This window comes from Dendrobates tinctorius, unplaced genomic scaffold (genome assembly GCF_039654945.1).
Source record: "Dendrobates tinctorius isolate UK_male_01 unplaced genomic scaffold, ASM3965494v1 ptg000093l, whole genome shotgun sequence".
Lineage (NCBI taxonomy): Eukaryota > Metazoa > Chordata > Amphibia > Anura > Dendrobatidae > Dendrobates > Dendrobates tinctorius.
Window position 1 is genome coordinate 13,588,722 of NW_027361761.1, and position 27,283 is coordinate 13,616,004.

At 40.2% G+C, this 27,283-nt stretch overlaps 1 protein-coding gene across 1 annotated transcript; it reads right to left on the minus strand.

The window, feature by feature from the left end:
- Positions 1-2,622: 2,622 nt before the first annotated feature.
- LOC141098561 (cytochrome P450 2K4-like) lies at positions 2,623-26,648 on the minus strand. The gene is made up of 10 exons (XM_073586458.1): positions 26,581-26,648; positions 19,625-19,812; positions 17,476-17,638; positions 15,400-15,549; positions 15,090-15,250; positions 14,716-14,892; positions 14,487-14,628; positions 12,146-12,330; positions 8,785-8,926; positions 2,623-5,737 (listed from the first exon to the last, which is right to left on the minus strand). The coding sequence occupies exons 2-10, from the start codon at positions 19,796-19,798 to the stop codon at positions 5,559-5,561; spliced, it is 1,473 nt and encodes a 490-aa protein (XP_073442559.1). The 5' UTR covers positions 19,799-19,812; positions 26,581-26,648; the 3' UTR covers positions 2,623-5,558.
- Positions 26,649-27,283: the final 635 nt, after the last annotated feature.

Sequence of the window (27,283 nt, forward strand, 5' to 3'; positions counted from 1 at the left end):
TCTCCAATTACTCAATTTGCAGCTGCTGAATGTCCAACATCAACATATGCCAATTTTTCAACCTCCCTAACTGGGCTGCCTCCCCCCTCTGGGCCGGGGTCACCACCTGGCACACTCACCTGTGCGAGTGCCGTTGCCCTGGACAGGTGGGCAAACTGTTTGGCAACGGCACTGGCACAAGGTCCCTCATAGTACAATCAAGTGTCTCTGATGGTGAGGGTGCACACCCGCCATCAGACACACCGGCGTAATATGAGGGGCCCTGTTTCAGTGCCGTCGCCAACGAGTGGGCCCCCCCTGCTTGCTCAGGATCACAGCACTTGCAAAGTTGAAATACTTACCTCTCCCTGCTACACCGTCGGGACGTCTTCCACGCTTCCTGACAGTGACATTCTGGTCAGAGAGCGCGATGACATCACGGCTTTACGCCCTCTGCCTAAACAGTCCAAGTGCAGTGAGATGGAAGATGGGGACGACGAGGAGTCCAGACTAGTACAGGGATTCCCTAGCGAGGAGACTTATTTAATTGTTTACAATGTTGGGACAGCTATTTTTGGGGAGTACTATACTCTGGAGAATGATATTTGAGTCCCACCATACACTGGAGCATTCCAAAGGTGGACATCAGACACTGGAGCAGCATTTACAGGGCCCATTATGCACTGGAGCATTAGAAATGGGGCCCATTATATATATGGAGCATTATTTGGGCCCTTAACACAATGGAGCTTCATCCATGGGGACCAACATATACTATAGCATTATGTGGAGCTCATCATCTACTGTATGGAACATTATATGGGACCAATGATTCTGTATGTAGAAATATATGGGCCTCATTACTCCGTATAGCGCACTATGCAGTGGCCATAATACTGTATGGAGTAATATACTGTCCGTTTTTGGGCTATTGGAGAATTTAAAATGGATATCAGTCATGTGATGTAAGAAGTGAAGTATTTTTCGTTGCACTATACCGCTAATTCTCTGCCATATCAGAGGATCATGAATTGTGGTATGTGTTAAAGGAGCCCATTGACATTCTTTGGTCCTCGGCCCACGAAAACCTGGAGCCAGCCCTACCCCCCCCACAAGTTTAGCCAAATAACCCCCAGTTTTCATTGCCTAACTATTATTATAAAGTAAATTAAGGTTGACAAGCTTAAGTAATAAGAATTGATGTTTTTGGCATTAAAATGGGCACTGTAGGTGTGTTTCCTGTCCTCCACTCCCTGCCGACTTTTCTTCCCCATTGGCTTGCATTGGGTTTCGTGTTTCAGTCGGCCTTCGACTTTTCATGATAATTGGCCGATTTCGTTCGACCCGACTTTTGAGAAAGTCGGGGTTTCATGAAACCCAACTCGACCCGAAAAAAGGGAAAGTCGCTCATCTCTAATCTGAATTAAATTTTTTGTGAAAAAAAGTTAAATCGTTCAGTTTTTTAAAACATTCCAAAAATTCCTGTGAAGCATCTGAAGGGGTAATAAACTTCTTGATTGTGGCTTTGAGCACCTTGAGGGGTGCAGTTTTTAGAATGGTGTCACTTTTGGGTATTTTCTATCATATAGACCCCTCAAAGTGACTTCAAATGTGAGGTGGTCCCTAAAAAAATGGTTTTGTAAATTTTATGGTAAAAATGAAATATCACTGGTCAAATTTTAACCCTTATAGCTTCCTAACAAAACAAAATGTTGGTTCCAAAATTGTACAGATGTAAAGTAGACATGTGGGCAATGTTATTTATTAACTATTTTGTGTGACATATTTCTGTTTTAAGGGCATAAAAATTCAAAGTTTGAAAATCGCGCCATTTTCCAAATTTTTGCGCCAAATTTCCATTTTTTACACAAATAAATGCAAGTTACATTGAAGAAATTTTACCACCAATGTGAAGTACAATATGTCATGAAAAAACATTATCTCATGAAAACATCCGTTGAAGCTTTCCAGAGTTATTACCTCATAAACGGACAGTGGTCAGAATTGTAAAAATTGGCCTGGTCATTAACGTGCCAACCACCCTTGGGGGTAAAGGGGTTAAACGCCTCCAGTTTTCACTTCGACTGGCATTTGCAATGTCCATTAACAAGGCTCAGGGACAGTCCTTGAAAGTAGTAGGGATCAATTTGCAATCTCCATTCTTTTCTCATGGTCAGCTTTATGTGACCTGTCCAAGAATTGGAACTGCCAAAAATATGTTCATCTTTGCCCCGAAAGGAAAAACAAAAAATGTTGTTTATCAAAAGGCTCTTGAATAATTCAAAAATAAAATACTATCAATACTTGGGTAATTGTTTAATTAATTTATGTTGCAAATCTGTAGTGTTGAATATGTGATGTGAAATGTGCATAGATTTTACCAGTCTTGGAAACTTATTATTTAAAAACTGTGAAAAAAATGTTTTCTGAGGCCCTCCTCTATGTTTCTTCCAGGGAGTATTGCAGTCCCTCCTTCTAATTTTTGGCAGCCCTTGCACTTACTTAACAGGTTTTATTAGTCTAGGAGTGTCACTACTACTAATTTTAACAGAATGGAGGGCTAATAAATAAAATAGGAGGTGTTATTTTTATTTTATATTATTACAGATGAATAATAAACTCATAATAGTTAAAGAAAAATACTTGTTTCACAATGAAGATCATACTTTATTATCATAAAACATCCATACATGGCAATATGTAAGAAAATAATACATCTAAAACATGACAATTGTCCCTAAGAACTAGGTACATGAGTACCTAGGTAATAGTCTCATATGTATTCCTGGTACCTACAGAGGGCTCGATAGCTTCTATGCCACCTCCACCTATTGCCCCTCTGGTGAGCAACAAAGCTAAGGGCCCACACCTTCTCAATTGTATTATATTTATTGACAAGTATTCATCCCTTTCCGATATCGGGCGTAATAGAACACCAATGTCGGACTCCCTCAGCTTGGTTCAGGCTCCAGCACTGAGCCAGCACCTTTCTGGACACACAACAACTGATCTGTACAGCTGACATGTGCCCGCAACAGCCACGGATGGTATCGCAATCAACCCGTGGCTGTCAACTAGTCAACTGCCGCTTTCAATCTCTGACAGCGGTATTTAACTCGTGCTTACCGGAAGCGCGTCACTAATCCCACCCATCGGCACCCATGTCACATAACCACAGATTGCTGATGGATTGGCATGACCACCCGGGATCTGCTGCATTCCGCTGTGGTTGTCGATGCCGGATTGCTATGAACGCGGCACAGCATTTAGCGTTCATAGCAAGTCAGCAGTTCTGCTACACACAGGTGATCTGATCATCTATCAATATAAAAAAAGAATTAACCCAATCACTAAATGGCGTAATGAGAAAAAAAGTCAACCCCCTACAATTATACTTTTTTGGTTGCCACTACATTACAATAAAATGCAATAACGGGCAATCAAAAGATTGTATCTACACCAAAATTGTATCAATAAAAATGTCAGCTCAGCACGCAAAAAATAAGCCCTCACCCAGCCCCAGATCACAAAAAAATGCAGATGCTACAGGTCTCAGAAAATGACGCCATTTTTTAAAACCAAATTTTGGATTTTTTTTTTCACCACTTAGATAATAAAGAGCCTAGACATGTTTGGTGTCTATGAACTGGTAATGACCTGGAGAATCATAATGGCAGGTCAGTTTTAGCATTTAGTGAACATGGGAAAAAATAAAACAACTTCCCATTTTCCAATGATGTTGTTTAAAAGTACAACTTGTCCCGCAAAAAAAACAAGCCTCACATGGCCATATTGAAGAAAAATAAAAAAGCTATGCTCTGGGGAGAAGGGGAGCTAAAAACAAAAACGCAAAAACAGAAATACCTCTGGTTGTGAAGGTATTAATATAAGTGTGTGATGTCATCATTAATATATCAGAATATTTACAACTTTTTCTTGGAACTCTTACCAAAAGTTTCTGCGATCTGTGGTTTAAATTCATTTAGAGATCTTCACTTTCCTTTATTATTTGGACTAGTATTGAGCAAGTGAATCAGTTCTAAAACAATCATTTTGTCTTGTAAATTTCCTTCAAAATTCAGACTCTGAATGATTCAAATATTTAGGGATTCAATTCATGAAAATCATGCAGTTCTGAAGCTCAGAAGGGATGCAATAACAACGATCTCAACTTTTCTGGGCCTTCCTCCTCTTGCTTAATCTGCTGCCACAGTTCCCCTCTTGCACTTAGAATACTCGCTTTTTTAGATCTCTCTACGGCCAGCGCATTCCCTAGTTGACTAGACCCAACGTGGCCATATGGGGCATAGCACACTTGGAGAACGTGATGTGCATCACAGACTACTTGACTGTTTTGCCAATATCATGTAAATATCAAAGATAAGACTAAGGAGTAGAAAGCCTAGTGGTACCGTCACACTTAGCGATGCACCAGCGATCCCGACCAGCGACATGACGCTGTCAGGATCGCTGGTACATCGCTAAGTGGTCGCTACTAGTGAGCTGCCACACAGGCAGATCTCACTAGCGACATCGCTGGGGACGGGGGTCGCTACATACCTGTCACACCAGGTGATCCTGCATCCTCCCGCCCGGCTCCACGCTCGTCTCTCCACAGGAAGCACCACAGGAAGCTGACGACGAGAAACCGTCCAGCCTGTTCTCGCGCGTCAGCGATAAGCAGTGGGGGAGCGGGTTGTAGGTAAGTATCTTGTGACGTTATAGCGATATTGCTAGCGATATCTCTTAGTGTGACATGCCCTTAGGACTGAGCAGGAGACTTTGGTGGCAGGACAGGCAAGAAGAGGGCTCAAGAGAGGTAAACATTAAAATCAATAATTTTTTAACTCTCTCCTATCAGATTTCAGTTGCATCTAATTTTCACATGGGGAATCAAATTTACCCAGAATTTGCGCCCCATCACCTTTACGTTCACATGGATCTGGTGAATATTTAGAGTTAGGTGGGCATTACAAAATTTTGAATTCCAACACCTGTTACATATGAAGCCGGTGAAACTGCCTAAGCCAAAGTACATAATACTCATACATAAGAAATAAATCTAGCTTCGGTACAGTAACACTAAAACAAACATCAATAGTGGCCAACTACTACACCTGGATTTACCGGGAGAATACAGACTGAGGATGAGAAGATCTTTACCTTGGCGTGTTTTTCTGTTGGCCTTGACTCAGAAGTAAAAGCACTACCTATTGGAAAGCTTGTTAAAATATGAGGACTCACATGAGTCTTGACTATCTCTGTTATCAGATCAATTCATGATGGCTCATATACAGTAGACCAGTAATGAGCAGGTCAAGCAGCATTGAATGGACATTATGGACATTCAAGAAGACATAACTATGGAGACAGTGCGATGAAGAATCGTGGGTCTATCATAATTATGGGGGAAAGGGACATGCCAAAAGATCAAACAAAATCACAGCCACATCTTCTGTCCATCATATGTCCATGTTCCTGATATCCTGGTAGATTTATAAATGTAGATCGCAAACTACAATTATTTTTTTCCTATGAATTGACGTATCCTTCACTTTAGGACTGAAGGTGATCATAGTCTATCTACGAGATACAGCACAGATTTCATAGGGTTGGGGGGCATTTGTTGACCCCATGGCAGGAGTAAGGTCCAGTTTAGCTCCAGGTGGTGGATGGAATGTGAAGTTTTGCAACAATGATGTAAAGAAGATAAATATCTCCATTTTAGCCAAGGTCTCCCCAGCACAACTTCTTTTACCTAGAAAGGAAAACGAACACAAATGAAGGCTTCAGACGTAAATCATCTTTTTTTTGCTCAAGTAAATTTATAGTGGATTGGAGCTACCATGACATCTAAGTGGTGAGGAGACAAGAAGTTCCTCCCTCTTTCACCACATTGACTCCACTGCAGGGTAATGATTGCATACTTACCGTACATACCAACATTTCCTTCACAATTAGTGGGAATTCCTTAAGAATTCCTGAGGATGCACACTTTTGGGATATGTTTGCAGAAACTCTACCGCTTTTCCAATTGTCTTGGCAAAATCAACAGTTTTGCCAAGTATGCAAAAGGTCTCCCACTGCCATTGCAATCTATAAAGGGTCTGTGGGTCTGCCGTTTATGGAAACCTAAAAAGGGGTTTCCACTAATTGGGGAAAACCTTCTAAGGCTACTTTCACACTTGCTTTTTTTTGCAGCGCGTTTTTCCCGCAAAAAAAAGCATTGAAAAAATGCATACAAACGCATACAAATGCTGCGTTATTTTCAAGCATTTTTATGAGCATGCATGAAAAAAACGCAGCGTTTTTATGCGTTTGTATGCATTTTAGTGCGTTTTTACCGCGTTTGCACTTTTTTCCAACATTAGGTGGCCCCTCACACTAACCCAAACCATGACTTTACTAACCCTAACCCTAACCCTAACCCTGACCCTAACCCTAACCCTTAACCAAACCATACCCTGATCCTAACCCTAACCCTAACCCTGACCCTAACCCTAACCCTAACCCTTAACCAAACCATACTAACCCTAACCCTAACCCTAACCCTTAACCAAACCCTACTAACCCAAACCCTAACCCTAACCCCTAGCTAACCCTAGCCCTAACCCTAAACCCCCTTAACTAACCCTAACTCTAACCCAAACCCCTAAATTCCATTGTCTAACTAATGGTAAAAAAAACATGCATGGACAAAAAAAATGCATACATAAGCATGCCAATGCGCACATATGCGCACCTATAGACTTACAATGGGTGTCTTGCTGTAAAAAAAATGCATTACGCGCGCATGCGTTTTTTTGAGGCAAGTCGGACGCCCAAAAAATGCAACAGTATGCATTTTGTGCGCCCGAGCGCATACCGCAAAAAAACGCATGCGCGGAAAAACGCATACAAACGCATGTGTATGCGCACATAAGCGCATCCCATGCAAAATATAGGAAAAAAACGCATGCGCGGAAAAACACATACAAACGCATGTGTATGCGCACATAAGCACATCCCATGCAAAATATAGGGAAAAAAATGCATGCGTTTTTTAGCGCTAAAATCCAGCGCAAAAAACCGCAAGTGTGAAACCAGCCTAAGTTGTTTTATTTCACTGTGAAAAACAACAATGGATTTGAAAAAACAAACAAACAAAAAAAACCTCAGAAAATTTAGGGGTGCAGTAGTAATAATACAAGAGCAAAAACAAGACACTTTTGACTGGGTGACTTAGGGTACCGTTACACGTAGCGACGCGCCAACGATTCCGACAACGATACGATCTGGCTAAGATCGTTTGTGCATCGCTAGTAAGCAGTCATACAGGCCGATCTTCATAACGACGCATCAGCGATCAGCGATGTCACTAACGACCACGGCGATCGTTGGTACCATGTCACACACTGTCTATAATAGCGATTCAGACTTTGAATAGGCATCCTTCAGCGCTATCTATATGAGTTCGGAGTCGCCAACGAGGTCGCTCGTCGTTGATAAGGGGCGTCAAACACAGCGATGCATGCTGGTCAGCGTGACGCCAGCGATCAAAAAATGATCCTGAACGTTCGCGCATGATCAGCGACATCGCAGCAGGGAGCCGGTCGTCTCCGCGTGTCACACTTAGTGAGATCGCTAGCGATGTCGCTGTTGTGTCACAAAATCGTTGTCGCTTCAGCGATATCGCTAGCGATCTCGCCGTGTGTAACAAGCTCCACTGAGGCATTTTTCTTTATTGCTGTCAATGTCTGTGTCTGATCGTGCACGAAACCTAGTCCGATCATACCATAGCTACTGGAGGGGGGAATATACAGACATTACATTTTTATTCCAAGATCTATTGATTAAAATTAACTTTGTTCGTGGGAAAATCCCCTTAGGGATACGTGCACTGCACACGTTGCGGATTTGTGTGCGGATTTTTCCGCACAAAATTTGCAGAATCCACAGGTCATAATGTCTGCATTTTAACTGCGGTTTTCCTGTGGATTTCTAGCGAATTTTATGCGGATTTGGCCTGCGTTTTTACACCTGCCGATTCCTTTAATGGAATGGGTGTAAAAACCCTGCGGAATCCGCGCAAGGAATTGAAACGCTGCGGAAAGTAATCTGCTGTGTTTCCACACGTAATTTTCCGCAGCATGTGCACAGCGGTTTTTATTTTCCATTGCCTTACATTGTACTGTACATCACTTGCAGATCTGCAGCAAATCCACAGAGGCAAATCCGCTGCAGATCCGCACACAAATCCGCAACGTGTGCACATACCCTAAAAAAATGCAATGTATGACATAGGCAACCAAATGACCTCATATTCAAATCCCATTTTAGGACTAGTAAATATTCTAAAAAAAAAATCTTTAAAAAAGACCTTTTACCAGGTCAAAAGTCACTCCATTTTCCTCTTATTATTCTCCCACAATTATCTTTATCAAGGATGCAGTGACAACAGGGTAATTAGGCAGAATAATCTAAAGACACGCCCCTGAGGAACACTGAGTGCTGCCTGTATGTAAAGATCATAAAAATTAGCTCTAAATAATAATGTCATTATTCGTGGAACGTATCGCAAATCTTAAAAAAGAAAAAAAATACATAATATTCGTGGTTGTTCTGGAAATAAAATAAATGAAGGAACTAAACACTTATTGATCTGTAGACAGATTGTCATTAAAAAAATATATTACAGGAATAAGCAAACAGAAATCCCTATATGAAAGTGGTAATGTCTCCTTTATAGGGAGTGTTGTTTTGAAAAAAAAAATGGTTCATCAAGTAAATTTATACATTCACTTTTAGGTTTAGTGTTCTTGTTACCTATGGAGAATGGTATGAAGGCCTCGTTCTTCTTAAAGTTTCCAGCAGAGTCAAGAAAATGTTCCGGATAAAATTCTTCTGGTTTTTCAAAGTAATCCTTATCTCTGAGAGCGGAATGAATCAGTGTGATTACAGTGGCTCCCTGGAAGAAAAAAAAAAATATGACATAGTAATCTATAACATGTCATAACAAAATAGGTCATAGTAAATAAAATACTAAATCGATTGCAATCGGAAAGAACTGTATTTCATTTTTTTTCCCCATAAATCAATTATACAAATGAAGCAAGAAACTTTGTAACATTTCTTATCAGAGAAATCTGCTTCTTTCTCCTACTGGACTGATCTTTCAGTCTCAAGTTATGGGTAAAATTTGTATTCAGGGAAGACCGATTTTTCCATTATTGAAATAGGAGATAACAGTTGTTGCCTGTAATAAAGTTTCTTATTTTCTCATGTACTAAATAATTTAAATAATGGTTACTCTTTAAGCATTTTATCGCCCATGAAAGGCTAGGAAATCCTATAATTTGTCTGTTCTCACTAGGGCCACACTTTATAGGGTTAGTACATTCTGACTGCAGAGTTTCACGTAAAGGACTAGAACTCTAGTGCCACCTATTGGAAGTAGCAATCCTAAATGTCAGTGTCAACCCTTTAATGAGCCTTGTTACATGACTTAGGGTTAAAGCCAAATCAGTAGCTCAATTTTCAGACACTGTGTTTCGGGGTACCGCCCCTCGTCAGTGCAAAGTGTGAGGTCGAGTTTGGCTGTGTGAGAAGGGTCTGACCGATACCCAAGAAGTATCGTTTCTCCTTGCAGAGAATGACATGCTATGCATGCCTAAATGAGGAGACTTAAAGCCACAATGCTCCACTGGGAAAGCAGAGTTTCAGTGATTATACTATTCAGGTTATGGCTGGCCACTTGTTATTGACTATGTCTGGTTATGTTGCCTTTTCCACCTTAGGCCTCATTCAGAAATTTTTTTTTTTCATATCAGTGAAAAAAATGGGTAGATTTTCATCAATGTGTGTCTGTTTTTACCATCAGTGTTTAATAACCATCTGTGAACAAAAATCGTTTGATCACATTTGTGAAAAATGGTTTTTTAAGCTTTAGAACTTGTAGTCCCTTTGCAGTAAGCCTATGGTGTGGTTGACCCTCCTCTTACAGGAGATAATCAATGGTAGCCACTGTCAGACTGGGGTACCAAGGGCCCACCAGTAAACAACTCCAGGGCCCCACTTTTCAGCAACATGCCAATATGACTTTATCCTCATTCAGAACTCTGCAAAGGAATACGTGGATTCATAAAGTTTGACAGGGTTTTATTCTACGCGTTTCAAGGTGGCATTTCCTGAAGAAGAGGTTGCAAAAAACCTTGAAACGTGTAGAATAAACCACTGTCAAACTTTATTAACCTTCTGAAATTTCATCATTTGGGCAGCGCGGATGAAATCCACGTATTCCTTTGCAGAGCTCTGTTTCATATAGTCGGTGACCGAATTGAGGATCTGCAGCAGCCCTTATCTATACATGCTCTGAATACCTACTACCAGGTGAGCAGTTTTTTGCCAAACCGCTTACTTTATTTCTGGGATAAGACACTATATTGCGCTTGTATCTCCCTCTTTCCTCATAATACTATTTATCCTAATTCAAAAATTTCTATAGCAATCAAAAGGGTTGATTGTTGCATAAAAAAAGATGTTGCCTTTGTCTGTATGTAGTGATATAAGTATATTTTGCCAGATACTGCTCATATAAGAGGGTGGTGGCCTACGCCTTCACCAGAGCCCACTGGAGAATTCTCCTGATCTCCTGTGGCCAGTCCAAGCCTCGTAGGAGCAGATGTTACAGTCTTACCTTAAAGAGGTTGTCCACTACATTCTAGAATTCCCCCACCAATTTAACTCTTGTATAGAAGTATTTTTGTAAATACATCTTGTCCTCTCTGCCGGTGAGCGGTGCTATCAATGACCGCTCACTCGGCCTCACGTGACCCCTGCTGTAGCCACAGTTAGGCAATGTTGTGCCACCCTTGCATAACTTCTCTGGATGAGTGTATAGTTGTATTCATCTTACTCTTTTGGGACCTACATTTTTACTCTAAGGAGAGCTTCTTTTCGATCTATCTCTTACCCTCATCATAGGGGATTCTTTAGCCAGGGGTGTTCTTTTCCGTAAGAGCAGTGAGACTAAAGAGCTATCGGCCACATGATGTCAAGATGATTTATTAAAGAAATTCAAGAAGTGTCTGAAATTGAATGCCTTTCTTTAAAAATATGATAAATACATAGATTTATTTGATCGTCACATCAGATATCAGGAAGGACATTTTTTCCCTACATAGAAAAATTGGCATCGGCCTCAGTGAAAATTTTCTTGGTAGGAATTTAGGTTGGACTTGCTAGACTTTTTTTAGGAACATTATCAAATACTGTAGTTTGTAAACAAGAATTTTGAAGGGTCACAACTATTAAAGAAAAATATCTGATGCACTGTGCTATATGTGCCGTCATGAATAGCTCTAACAATAGGGATTAGGCAGGTTCTCCCTGTCACGATCCATGTTGGATTGTGACAGATTTTGCACAAATAACCTTTTTTTTTTCCTTTAAGCCTTTGGCTTAAGGTTAGTTTTGCCCCCGGTGGCCGCTAGGGTTACTACACTGTCGTTTCTTCAGTTCTGGTTTTGCCTCCGGTGGCTGCTGGGAGTTATTACACGTAAATTACCAAGCAGGTGTGATTACCCTGGCTCCTACCTATAAAGGAGTGTCAGGTGTTCTCAATCACTTTTGGTGATATTGTTCATTCCCAACCAACCTTGCTGGAGAAAGGAGCTATTGAGAGGAGTTCCTTGCAGCTCAGCCAGAGCTTTGGAGTAACAGCTATTCAGGAGGTGGAAGCTGTATCCAGGTGCCGTACTCTGTTGCTTGGAGCAATTGCAACAGAGCAAAGCTAAGTTGTGTTTTCCCTGTTTTGTTATATTTTTCCTTGTGTGTATTAGTAGAGCGGTGGGATTAGTGTCTGCACCATCCAGCTCACTAGTAAGGGATAGGTGCAGGGCGAGTTAGGGATTAAGCTATCCAGCTCGGCGACAGGCGAAAAGCCTGTATAGGGAATGTTAAGAGTGTTCAGGGACACTGCCTCAGGGGAGTGCAGGAGGTCTCCACGTCCCCGTTCCCTATTGCAGGGCCCACCGTTGTAGCTGTTTCTCCGGTTTTCCCGTTGTTTGTCCCGGTGTTAGTGCCATCCTGCGGGTCGCGGCACAGAGGACAGGTCACTCTGTGACACTCACGTCAACATTTTATAAAATGGTCCAACAAGAGAAAACAGATGATGGCGCTATAGTACCTTTGGTATAAAATAGCCTCTAAATGTGACATCTTGAGAAGTTGCATGTGGAACAGCAGCCGGTGCGATGTCTCCAAACCTCTGGATCTCATGAATGACAGCGTCTGTGTACGGCATTTCTTTACGATGCTCCATTTGAGGTTGGGCTGATCCGATCACTCGTTCAATTTCATTTTGCACTTTCTCTGTCATGGTACAGATTTATGTAGATTAGATATATATTTTGACGTAGGTACCCATTTGCATAATAATCTGGATGTATTCAATAGTATACACAAGATGAACAGACATGACAGGACCTACGAAGGATCTACAGACACCAATGTATTTTATAACTACTGGCCTCTTAGACCTCATCAATCACACCACTTAAAACCTTTATTGTATATTTCCATAACATTTTTTTAAATATATTACTATTGTCTGTCTGAACTCTGAGTTTCTATTATCTTTAATATTATTGTCAGATAATCAAGAATCAAGAACAAAGAAATCAGCAAATCTGCCGAAATTCTAATTCAGCAGCTTCACTCTTATTTAGCTGGGAAATTCAATTTTGGAACAAATCAAATTGTCGAGACGAGTTTTAAAAAAAATTTCTCATAACCAACTCTACTTATATCCATGACGGGCATTAGACCGGAATCACACATTCAAGAAACTCGGACGAGTCTCGCATGTTAATACCCGGCACTGTCGCCGGCACTCGGATAGGAGCATGCGGCCGCATAGCAATACATGGAGCCGCACGCTCCACTCCCAAGTGCCGGCGGCAGTGCCGTGTATTAACATGCGAGACTCATCCGAGTTTCTCACATGTCTGACCCCCGCCTTACACTCCACATGACCATGTGACAGCATAGTGCCGATTTAAGATCGTCAGCAATGGAGGCCTGGAATAAGGAAGTTATAGAACACAAAACAGAGAAGACAATTAGTGGATCAGAAGCAGAGGTGTGTGGAACTGAGTAAAACCAAATATAAATTAACCTCTTGTGAAACATTTGTAACAAATTTGAGTTGTCATGAATCAATTTGCTCATCAATAATCTTGTGCCAAACAAATTCTGTTGCTGTCAACCTAAAAGATTTATGTAATCTTCGACATTTTTAGCATAACCACAGAGAATGGTCTAAATGTCTGATGGGGCCCATACCAATCTTGAGAATGGGGTTTAGTCTTAGAAATGGAATATTAAGCTCTAATGTTCATGCGCTCAGCTCTCATGTAAGGGTGCTCAGAAATTTTCCAAGCAAGTTTGCATCTATCCACATTATATGCCATAACTGTCCAAGGAGGGCTTAGTCCCAATGTGTTTTACAAAAATTTTTTTTTCTAAAACGTTCCTGTTCCATGTAGCGCTCTGAAACATTTCCTATCTTTGTATCACTTTAACCATGTAATGCAGCGTCATATGGTCACGTCCTCCAATACCAAAACCTCAAGATGTTTTTGACCATGAGGATGTTACTCCCATGATTACTATTTTAATAGAGAAAAGGTTGAAAGGTTACCTTGGATGGCTTGGTAGGAGACCGATGGAGGGGAAGAGAGGTAGACTTCAGAAGGTTGGTATATTAAAATTTTTAAAACAATAGCAAGTTCTATTTCATGCAATTCCAATTTTCTGATTACCCTCATATCATTGAAAGGATCACCCCTGACTGTCAGAACTAAGTGTCCTACAGTATACTGCTTTGCATTATGACTCCTCAGTTTTTAACTTGGAGATCATCAAATATACAAATTGTGTGAATATTTATGTTCCAGTGACAAAAAAACTAACATCGTAAATCAGAACTGTAGCTACTAGACCCTGAAACCTAGAGTGTCCCAAATGCCTCATTGTCATAAAGAAGACCCGAAGAATTTTCTGTGACTGGGAGCAGGTTTTGAATTTGCATCTACTTTTACTTTTTTTTCTGCACAACTTGGGCAAAATCACTGAAAGTCAACGTTTTTGATGGGCAAATTGGAAAACCTAAAATGAACCATACAGATGATTTGACATATGTCCATAACCCCATTATAGAAATATGCAGTAAACATCACTCACACAACTAAGACAAACTCCTTTGGCTTCAAAAATAATCAGAAACCCATCCATATTTTTTAATGACATTGATCAAAGTTCCTTATTTTTACAAACAGAATTTCCTAAAAGATGTGAAAACGGTTGCTCGAACAGACTTCTCTAGCAAAATGTTGGCCTACTTGTCCTAGGAAATGTTCCCGAGACAAAGGGATTCTATCTCACTTGTGCTTTCTTTTACATATCTTATTAACATGTTAAAAAATATATAATGAAAATGTCTAAGTGATTGAAATGACAGGTCTTACTTTGAATTTCTGGATATTTCATCATGAGCAGAATCCCCCATCTCAATGTGGTTGATGTGGTCTCCATTCCAGCCCCAAACAAGTCTCCCACCAGAGAAGTCAAATTGTCATCGCTGAAATATTTAATGTTTTCTGCTTTTCCCTGTAAAAAATGTTTAAACGTTTCCCAAAGTGTTCATTTACATAATAGAAATTTAAATAAATATACCTGGTAACACATTGACCATACCTCTTGTTGCTTGGCCAAGTAGGCATCGATGAGGTTCCTCTGGTCATTGACATCCAGCTCTTTCTTCTGTTTTGTAAATGTTCTTATTATAAAGTTCTCAAACTCTTTAACGTTTTCAAAAATTGTTTTGTGAGCTCCGGGAAGCAATTTTGCAAGTAATGGAAAACTGTTGTACAGCTACAGGATGCATGCAATAAAAAAAGGAAAAAATATATATTTACATGTTGAACTTGAAGAAAGATAAAATGTGCATTTAGTCACTATTCAAGTCTTATTTTGTTCCAATGAAAATGTTATATTTAGTACATGGACAGAAGGATAAAAAAGACAAACAGACCAAGGCCATTTGAAAGACCAATAAATAAATCACTTACCACGATCCAGGGGCTGCTTAGAAGTTTCACATTTTCATTGACTAAGCCCATAAGCCTCAGTATGGTCGGATCCTCATAGTCAAATCTTTTACTCAGGAGGATGGACACGATTATATTGGTTACAGCAGCATAAATACTGGTAACATTATCAAAGGGCTTACCTGAAGGCAAACAATTGTCTTTATGTTATTTTAGAATTTTTTACTATTTCTTTTGCAAGCTATTGATGTAATGATTACACAATGTAGATGTCCTGAATGTATTTATCAGGGTGAGGAATTGCTATGGAAAAGAATAACTAATTTCTCACCTTCATAGGATTTTAACTTCTGAATTAAGTATTCCGATTCCTCAGTGATCTTGTCTTCGATGGTTCTTCTCCCCATTCCATAATCTCGCAGGGTTGAGAGTGTAAATCTTCTCATCGCTTTCCAGTTTTCACCAGTGGAAAAGACGATACCTGAGTGGAGTGAATGCACCATATGTGATGGGTGTTGTCCATCTATTGGCTTGATCAAGGCAAATCTTGTTTACTTAGGGGTCCACGAAAAACGCCAGAATCCTACTGGATGAGTGAATCAACTATGTCATGAAATTCGAGTTAAACACATTTTTATGATGGAAAAGTAAAAAATGAATACAGAGGTGTGTTAGCCCTGAGCTTAAGCACCATAAAAAGAGAAAATTAACACATAAGGTTCAGAATGAATTTTAAAAACATGATATAAAGGTACAACAATGTTCAAGAGATAAAGATCCAGAAGCTGACGCATTTCGGGTTAACAACCCTTAATTATACAGTAGGTGTCAGCTATAGTCGACATTTATGATTTAGAGTTGAAACCTGAAATCCGTAACCTCATAGGCCTTATCTTTTTAATATTTTTAGTACCTTTACATCATGTTTTTAAATATAACGTTTTAATTTTCTGTTTCCCTGATGCTGGAGTTCAGAGGTAACTGACCTCTGTATTCATTTTGACCTGAATGTCAGTCCAGTGGGTTTCCTACATTCCCTGCACCAAATCCAAACCAAAGATTGCCTTTTCTAGGGCTTCACGATTGGAAGGGAGATTTCACTCCTGCGTTGCTGATGATGAATCCACATTGGTTTCCAACAGATAAAAATTTATTAATAAAACAGGTTTACAGGGTCAACGCGTTTCGAGGTCGCACAGAGCCTCTTCATCAGGACCGAAACCTGGTGTGTCCTGACGAAGAGGTTCTGCGCGACCTCGAAGTGCATTGACATTTTAATCCTGTTTTATTAATACAATTTTATCCACTGGAAACCATTGTGGATTCATCAGCAGCAGCGCAACAGTGACATCTCCCTCTCCATTGTTTTGCACTGTTGGTCCATCTAGTGACCGTTGTCCTTGCAGCAGCTGATATCCATTTCATGCCAGTTACATGTTGCTCTGTAGCAACTCTATAAGGTGAGTGGATCCTTTTCCTTGCCACCTTTTTGTTTCTAGTTAAGACCCTATTGTACTTTCTTTTCCCCCCAGTTTTTTCTTTGCATTTTCTAGGGCTTGGTTTGTAGAATTTGTATGGATCTCCTTTTTGCCACTGAAACTCTCAGAGAGTTATCAAACATACTGCAGGTGGGTAAATATATATATATATATATATATATATGGGATGGCAGATATGTATGATGGGTATATGGGCACGGGACTATGCGATGGAGGATATGTATGATGGGTATATGGGCACGGGACAATGGGATGGCGGATATGTATGATGGGTATATGGGCATGGGACTATGAGATGGAGGATGTGTGATTGGTATATGGGCACGGGATTATGGGATGGAGGATATGTATGATGGGTATATGGGCACGGGACTATGGGATGGAGGATATGTGTGATGGGTATATGGGCACGGGACTATGGGATGGAGGATATGTATGATGGGTATATGGGCAGAGGAATATGTGATGGAGGATATATATATATATATATATATATATATATATATATAGCAAAGCAATATTTCACTTGGAAGCAATTGATTCATGGAGGATGGACTTGAAGCCATGATCTAGTTTTATTTCTGCTTTTGAACACATATTGGTCATGTACTCAGACCATGATGACACTTCTATCTGTATAGGTTTTTTGTGTTTTTTATGGCATTGGGACAGAGAAATTTCATGCCACATTTCTCGTAAAGTCAAAGATCACTGATCAATAATATTCAGTTTACAAAGGCTCTCTAGATGTTTTGCAAGGACGTGGCTGGTCCACCATACCCGAGACAAACTTTATTATAGCCCTTCTCTCCTGCTGATTGATAACAGCTTTGGACAGGAGACTCAACCTGTAACAGAGGATCTCCTTTAATAAAAGGAAAAACGTTACAACCAATACAAAGACTCACCATGGCCTTTAGATGCTTCTGCAAACATTGGTATAATTGGCCTTTCTGAAAATAATTCCGCGTGGTTAATTAGAGCATCTTTAATAGTCTCATAACCACAGAGGACGATGGATTTTGACATTCCTATCCGAAAACTGAAGACTGTGCCGTATTTCTTGGCCAGCTATAAATACAAGAAAGATCATAAATATCATAAAATGTCCTAGAATTTCCATAACACTTCCTCCATAAACATCTATAACTAAAGGCCAGTTATGACTATAGCAATTAAGTAGTGTTAAGGTTGGCAGAACGCACTAAATAAAATATAATTATAAAGTGCGTTCGCAAACAACGGTGAACTAGAGGTAGCGAAGCAGCAACCTAAACGCACAGTGTTAACCATCACACTGTGTGAACAGAAAACCAAGTACCAAGCTATGTTACTCCACAGAGTGGAAAATTTAAAGTAGAACACTGAGGACAGTACCCTGTTAAATGCGGTGGACACCGCGTCCATAGGTGCTCTGACGTACCAGCCTCATCTCACAAGGCTATTGATACTAGCCCAGGATTGCATTTTACTATCTGCTATGAAGGATGCTATGACATCCATATGAATTTATTTCCACACTTTTTGGAAACTCCCATACTCCTCAGCACGTAACTGACGAAGGTAAGGTGTGACCGAAACGTTTTGCTGTACTACACCTTATGGACTGAATTAAAGTTCCTTCTGTTTTGCATCATAAGTTGAGTGCCAGGTTCTTTTTTGATTTATCACATTACGATTTGAAAACATAACCTAGGCACCTTCCACAGTAGTGCACACAATATCTATCCCCCCTGTACCCTTTTAAATGTCACAGGGATACAGCAAGTATGACGCTAGTTGGGGGTCCCTATAGCTACCCCCCAGGGAAGTCTAGGCTGGAGGTTGTGCTCGCTCTGACACATGGCCTTGCAACAGCACACGCGACTTAAGACGCCAGAGTCAGATGCTGAGCCAAGCAGGGCTCCCAGCCTACACTGCCTGCCTAGACACACAAACATTGCTATGAGAGTCGCTCACACACAAGAGCTCAGAGTGGTAGCTTATCCACTCACAATCGCAAATGATACTAGCACACAGGCATGCACCATTGAGAGCCTTTTCTTTAAGCTCAAGTCCTGACATACAGGGCCTTGCCTGTGGACCAAACTGAAGCTGCCACATCACCAGAGTAGCTGACGTCAGAGCACCAATGAGAAGGTGCCACATCACGGACATGCTCAGTAGGGTGAAATCTGGACTTAGGCTACAAAGTACAATGCTGCACGTGTATACCAGTAGTCACCATAGGCTTAGCTGGAGAGCCAGCAGTATCTACACATACAATACGAGCCTGGGCAAGGCGCTGGGTCCAGAGTCTGTGCTGAGCAGTCATCCCAGCAGCTGAGCCCGAATGGGAGACCACTGCACCAGTCAAGGCTTGGGATCTATCCCGTATAGCAGGATAATCCTAGTGCCTAACAAGTAGTTCTTTAATTTTAATACATTTCAACCTACAATATCCTTACAAAGGTAAATATAAAGACCAACTTTTCCCACCCAAACACTCCATTAAGTGATGTTGAGTTGAGTTCTACAGTACATTGTGGTTTCCATTTATTATAGAAAAACCTCCATGTGTTTCCAAATCCATCATAAGATGGATTCCACTAGGACCCTACATACGAGGAGGTCTGTCAAAGGTTGTGCAGAAAATAAAGGACAAGGCCAGGCATAAATGAACAAAAATTACTATGGAACAACACTCTTCAATTCAAGGGATCCGGTCACTCAATTCTTACACCTCAAACCATGTCCAGCAGGAATCAATCTTACTGCACATTTGTATATTCTTCTATGAAATGGTCCAGCATTTCAGAAATAGCAATTATAAGATCTGGCCAGGGAAAATAACCAGAAATGAGACTTGTTGCTCCATATAGTAAAAGACCTGTCAATGAAATATACAGCTGTCTATCATGATGATGCTACAATGAACCCCTGGTATTGACTTCTCCATTGATTGTAAACCATCTATGGCTAGTACTCACAATGAAAATAGCCCTCTCTTCTGGATATTCCCTCCTTCGTTTTCTTCATACATAATACACTAGAAGCAAGGCAGTCATTCAGTGTTACCTGTACAAATGTTAAATGGGGTTTTCCTATGTCCATTATGTGGATGTTTCCAATGATCGGTAAAGGTTTTGGTCCAGGTGGGAAATTTTTGTCATTTCCTTGTTTTTGGTTCCTAAATGTATTCACCAAAAATAAGATGACAACGATGGAGAGGAGAAGAGTGACCAGGTCCATGGTGAAAGGGAGTTCTGTAAAAGTTTAAAGTGAGAAAGAAAGATAAGAGTTTGCTTGAAAATAATGAGATGAAGAGATTGTTTCGTTACTGCAGAATAATCAACAATAAATCTACATGAGTTATAAGAGTAAAATCTTCTGCATGATTTGAATCATTCTATAAAAAGCTTATATAGATAATATAATATATTACATACTGTAGATATATAATAGTCTATATCTTATGTGGATAGATAGATGGATAGATAGATAGATAGATAGATAGATAGATAGATAGATAGATAGTCCATCAAAAAAGAAAGCAGCACACCATGTTAGTTTTCAATCAAGTTCAGCAACGTATCGGGTTCAATAGGTGTGAAAAAGGTTCACACCTATTGAACCGAAATGTTGCTGCATGGGCACATGTTCATATAGGCTATTAAAAAAGCACTTGATTGAAAACTAACATGGTGTGCTGCTTCTTTTTTTGATGGACTATTTGGAGGTTTGGTATGTACCTGGAGGACCTGCACCAGAATCCTTTTTGTATTTTGTGCTGTTTATTCAATTTTTTTCTGTAGATAGATAGATAGATAATAGACAGATAATAGATGATAGATTGATAGATAAATAAATAGATAGGTAGATAATCTATTTATATAATTGCCTTGTAATGTTTTAATTTCCTGTTCTGCCCATATGTCACCATATCCCAGAATTCCAAGCGGAGGAAGTTCACCGACCGCCATATTGGGACACCCAAGTGATGGGTGTCTCAATGTGGAAACTGCTGCTGGTACCAACCTATTGTGCCGTACCAGCGGCAAAACACCGTCGCACCACACACACATACTCTATACGCCGTACGCACCACACACACACTAACACTCTCTCACACTTACAGTCACACACTCATAGTCAAGTAATAGAAAAAACTGACGGCACATCTAGAACTAGTCTGAATAGGTGCATACCAAAAGGCAACTTACATATTAAATTAGAAAATGGCAGCACACCAAATATGAAATATGTGAAATACGAATAGCAAAATGGCTTTAGTAATACATTTCATAATGGCTTTTGTAAGGCGTATCAAATATGAAATAAGTGAAACATGAATAGCATAATGGCTTTTGTAATCTAGAAAAACATATGAGATACTTAGCACAAAATTGGGCCAAAAGATGTGAGCCCATTCACCAACGACAAGGTGATCTCAGATTGAATGGGTCCCTATACTGACTGCCTGGTGTGAACTGACCTCTGGCTAGTAACATGATAAAGCCTGTATATATAGGACGATAGGAACCAAACATGTGATTGAATGCGATTAAAATCACCACTTGATGAAGGGCGGAGTGCTCAGTCAGAAAATTACTATACAAGTAATAGAAAAAACTGACGGCACATCTAGAACTAGTCTGAATATGTGCATACCAAAAGGCAACTTACATATTAAATAGAAAATGTTAGCACACCAAATATGAAATATGTGAAATACGAATAGGGACCCATTCAATCTGAGATCACCTTGTCATTGGTGAATGGGCTATTCATATTTCATATTTGATACCCCTTACAAAAGCCATTATGAAATGTATTACTAAAGCCATTTTGCTATTCGTATTTCACATATTTCATATTTGGTGTGCTACCATTTTCTAATTTAACACACTCACAGTCACACACACACTCAGATACACTCTCACAGTCACAGTCACACACTCACAGTCACACACTCACAATCACACACACACTCATATTCTCACACACACTCACATTCACTCACACACTCACGCAGCCTCTTGCGCGCTACCACCAAAGGTACCCTGTCGCACTGCGCCTGCATGAATCCAGCACAGGCACAGTGAATCATTCGGTTGATGCCGGAAGCAGATGTGCGACGTGTCTACAGGCAGAGGAAGCCGGTCATGTTAAAGGGGTTTTCCCACGAATGAGAGTTCATTTTAATAATTGTCTGTGTCTGACTGTGTACGGAGCATACCACATCTCCTGGACAGGGGAGGAAGCAAAAGACAGTACTGACATTACAGCAAGGGATCACATAGGATTCATTTTGTGAGGTAAAATATTTCACTGACTGTTTTTAAACAATATTTTACCTCACAAAATGTATCCTCTGCGATCTCCTGCTGTAATGTCAGTATTGTGTTTTGCTTCTAGGGGAAATGAAATCAAGGTATATACTATAAAAAGGTAGATAACATACAGGTATATACTATATGCAGGGGAGATGACTTACAGGTATATACTATATACAGGGGAGATGACATACAGGTATATACTACATACAGGAGAGATGGCATACAGGTATATGCTATATACAGGAGGAGATGACATGCAAGTATATACTATATACAGGGGAGATTACATACAGGGATATACTATATACAGGGGAGATGACTTACAGGTATATACTATATAAAGAAGAGATGACATACAGGTATATACTACATACAGGAGAGATGGCATACAGGTATATACTATATACAGGGGGAGATGACATGCAGGTGTATACTATATACAGGGGGAGATGACATACAGGTATATACTATATACAGGGGATATGACATACAGGTATATACTATATACTGGGGAGATGACATACAGATATATACTATATACAGGGGAGATGACATACAGGTATATATTATATACAGGAGAGATGACATACAGGTATATACTATATACAAGGGGAGATGACATACAGGTATATCCTATATACAGGGGATATGACATACAGGTATATACTATATACAGGGGAGATGACTTACAGGTATATATTATATACATGGGAAGTGACATACAGGTATATACTATATACAGGAGGAGATGATATACAGTTACAGTGGGGAAAAAGTATTTAGTCAGCCACCATTTGTGCAAGTTCTCCCACTTAAAAAGATGATAGAGTCCTGTAATTGACATCATAGGTAGACCACAGCAATGAGAGTCAAAATGAGAAAACAAATCCAGAAAATCACCTTGTCAGATTTGGCAAGATTTATTTTGCAAATTATGGTGGAAAATAAGTATTTGGTCATTAACAACAGTTCATCTCAATATTTTGTTATATATCCTTTGTTGGCAATGACAGAGGTCAAACGATTTCTGTAAGTCTTAACAAGATTGGTACACATTGTTGGTGGTATGTTGGCCCATTCTTCCATGCAGATCTCCTCTAGAGCAATGATGTTTTGGGCCCGTCGCTGGGCTACATGGACTTTCAAATCCCTATAAGTTTTTCGAAGGAATTAAGATCTAGAGACTGGTTAGGCCACACCTTCATATGCTTCTTATGAAGCCACTCCTTTGTTGCCCTGGCAGTGTGCTTGGGATCATTATCATGCTGAAAGACCCATCCATGTTTCATCTTCAATGCCCTTGCTGATGGAAGGAGGCTTGCACTCAAAATCTCGCGATATATGACACTATTCATCTTTTCATGTACACAGATTAGTCGTCCTGGTCGGTCCCTTTGCAGAGAAAAAGGCCAAAAGCATGAAGTTGCTACACCCATGCTACACAGTAAGTATGGTGTTCTTTGGATGCAACTCAGCATTCTGGCTCCTCCGCACACAACAAGTTTTGTTTCTATCAAACAGTTCTATTTAGGTTTCATCAGACCATATGACATTCTCACAATACTTTTCTGTATAATCCAAATGCTCTCTAGCAAACTTCAGACGGGCCCGGACATGTACTGGCTTAAGCAGGGAGACACGTCTGACACAGCAGGATCTGAGTCCCTGGTGGTGTAGTGTGTTACTGATGGTAGCCTTTGTTACGGTGGTCCCAGCTCTATGCAGATCATTCACTAGGTCCCCCTGTGATTTTTTTGGGATTTTTGCTCACCGTTCTTGTGATCATTTTGACCCCACATTATCCCATTTTCTTTTTATTGCTCCCACAATTTATTTCACCACATCAAGCTGCTTGCCTATTGCAGATTCAGTCTTCCCTGCCTGGCGCAGGGCAACAATTTTGTTTCTGGTGTCCTTCGACAGCTCTTTGGTCTTCACAATAGTGAAGTTTGGAGTGTGACTGTTTGAGGTTGTGGACAGCTGTCTTTTATACTGATAGCAAGTTCAAACAGGTGCCATTATTACTGGTAATGAGTGTAGGACAGAGGAGCCTCTTACAGAAGAAGTTACAGGTCTGTGAGAGCCAGAAATCTTGCCTGTTTTTAGGTGACTATATACTTATTTTCCACCATAATTTGCAAAATAATTATTGCCAAATCAGACAAGGTGATTTTCTGGATTTGACTTCTCATTTTGACTCTCATAGTTGTGGTCTACCTATGATGTCAAATACTGGCCTCTCTCATCTTTTTACGTGGGAGAACTTGCACAATTGGTGGCTAACTAAATACTTTTTTCCCAACTGTATATACTATACACAGGGGAGATGACATACAGGTATATACTATATACAGGGTAGATGACATACAGATATATACTATATACAGAGGAGATGACATACACGTATATATTATATACAGTGGAGATGACATACACATATCTACTATATATAGGGGAGATAATATACAGGTATATATTATATACAGGAGGAGATGACATACAGGCATATACTATATACAGGAGGAGATGACATACAGGTATATACTATATACAGGGGAGATGACATACAGGTATATGCTATATCATACCTCCCAACATTTGAAAAAGGGAAAGAGGGACAAAATCTGCGGTGCACGTAGTGCACCGCAGAAAATTTTAGGCCATGCCTTACATATTTCACAACTAGTCACACCCATATCCAAGCCCCAACCACACACATTTAGCACTGCTGATCACTGGGTCTTCCAGCATGACAGTGACCCAAAACATACAGCCAAGGCAACAAACGAGTGGCTCAAAAAGAAGCACACTAAGGTCATGGAGTGACCTAGCCAGTCTCCAGACCTTAATCCCACAGAAAACTTCTGGAGGGAGCTAAAGCTCCGAGTTTCCATGCAACAGCCTCAAAATCTTAATGATTTAGAGATGATCTGCAAAGAGGAGTGGACCAAAATTCCTCCTGACATGTGTGCAAAACTCATCATTAACTAATAAAAACTTCTGACTGCTGTGCTTGCCAACAAGGGTTTTGTCACCAAGTATTAAGTCTTATTTGCCAGAGGGATCAAATACTTAATTCTCTCTTCAAAATGCAAATAAATTTAAATAATTTATACAATGGGATTTTCTGGATTTTATGTTTGATATTCTTTCTCTCAATGTTAAAATTAGCCTACTCTTAAAATTATAGATTGTTCATGTCTTTGTCAGTGGGAAAACTTACAGAATCACATGCCCATGCCCCGGCTGCCCACCCTGCCGGGAAAAGTAAGATCCTGTCCAGGACAGCGGGACAGAGTCTGAAAATCGGGACTGTCCCGCTGGATCTCAGGTATCCACTTTGCTGCTTTGTGCAACACCACAGACCACACCAATAACATATAAACCCTATAGTGACTGCAACCCTCCAGCAAAGCCTGGCGTCCAGAACACTACACCATGTAATCACCCAGGACATGGCAGCAGAGACCCCATTGTGAGTGCTGCTCCCCAAACCTGCTTCCAGCCCGCTCTGTTGTCACGCCCATCACCAGCCCCTGCTGCACCCCCACTGCTCAGTCCTTACCTGCACTGCTCCATGCCTCAAATTGCAGTAAGCTCTGGTTGAAATCATCCTCCTCCCTTTGTGTGATAGGCAGACACAATTGAGACTCTGTGCCTGTGCGCATGGGCAGCTGATAACGTGTACAGGATTCTGGGAGCTGTAGTTCCAGGTGGCTGTTCTCTGTTCCCAAAAGCTTTACTGAACTACAGCCCCCACAATAGATCCTGCGTGCGAAGACTATCAGATAGGCAGGCCGACTCCTGGACTAAAAAGAAAAAAAACCTTGCAGCCGCTGAGGGAGAAACTGCGGACCGCCGCACATTAGGTGGCCCAACTGCACCCCCTGCTGGGAAAAGTAAAATCCCAGCCAGGACAGCAGGACAGAATCTCAAAATTGGAACTGTTCCACTGGATCCAGGATGGTTGGGAGGTATGGCTATATACAGGAGGAGTTGACATACAGGTACAGTGCGGAAAAAAAGTATTTAGTCAGCCACCAATTGTGCAAGTTCTCCCACTTAAAAAGATGAGAGAGTCCTGTAATTGACATCATAGGTAGACCACAACTATGAGAGTCAAAATGAGAAAACAAATCCAGAAAATCACCTTGTCTGATTTGGCAAGATTTATTTTGTAAATTATGGTGGAAAATAAGTATTTGGTCACCTAAAAACATGCAAGTTTTCTAGCTCTCAAAGACCTGTAACTTATTCTTTAAGGGGCTTCTCTGTCCTCCACTCATTACCTGTAGAAATAGCACCTGTGTAAACTTGTCAGCATAAAAGACACCTGTCCACAACCACAAATAGTGAAAACTAGTACTGCTAGCACAGCCGGTGGGGGAGGTGCTTCCAGTAGGTTCCCAAACCATAGATAGTAGTATAGAAGACTGGACACACTCTGGTAAATATGGTAAAAGGTTTTAATATGCAATGCATACAGTAGTCACAACAAACAGTAGTCACAACAAAAAAGATCACCCCCATTGGGGGTGTGAAGGAAGTATATATATATATATAAACTTCTTATATATACTCTGTATACATATATATATATATATATATATATATATATATATATATATATATATATATATATTCAAGAGGTGTGTAGGGAAAAAAAATGAGAATGTGGAGAATGTGTCATCTTACCCGTCCTGTGGTGAGGAGTGAATAGTCTTCTCTCTTCTGCCTTCTGAAAACTTTTATATCAGTGTTGGACTGTAAAACAACTCCACCCCATACTTAACCCAATGGAAGCTGTAAGAAAATGAGTCAGCAGTTTTCATTAACCTATCTAGATTTCCAATACAGCGGAGTTCCCTGAATACTATATTAAAGGGAACCTGTATGTACGTTTTAACATGTGGAAGTATTGGTATGGCTAAATATGTGATTGTCCCCTAATAATAATGATACTTTTTTTGCAGAGCTTTGATGTACCAGTCAAGAGAAATCTTGTTTAGATGAAATATGCAAATCAAGAAGGAAGTGCAGCGGGGGCGAGTGACTACAATTTGACTGCGTCAAGTACAGTGACACACCCCCAAAGCACTTCCTGTCTGATTTTCACTTGTCTTCTACACTAGATTTTTCATGACTGGCACATCGGATTTCTACAAAAAAAAAAAAAGGTATCATTGATATTGAGGGTTTAAGTGCCAATACAGTCAGAACACTAAATTTATGTGTAAAAATGACCAACAGGTACCCTTTGATGGGGAAATATTTTATGCAGATAATAGAGTTTTCCAACATTTTTAAATGAATGGAAGAGCAAACGAATGTGTCATAGGAGATCCTTACAATTATTACTGATGTCATATTTATCATACCATTCTGAAAATTTATGAAG

What these genes read in the sequence shown, in the direction of transcription:
- LOC141098561 (XM_073586458.1), bottom strand. Translation starts at nt 19,798, where the DNA reads ATGGACCTGGTCACTCTTCTCCTCTCCATCGTTGTCATCTTATTTTTG. An exon ending in GAAGTTAAAATCCTATGAAG is followed by an intron (nt 15,251 to 15,399) that starts GTGAGAAATTAG and finishes GTTTGCCTTCAG; the next exon opens with GTAAGCCCTTTGATAATGTT. An exon ending in TAAGCAGCCCCTGGATCGTG is followed by an intron (nt 14,893 to 15,089) that starts GTAAGTGATTTA and finishes TGCATCCTGTAG; the next exon opens with CTGTACAACAGTTTTCCATT.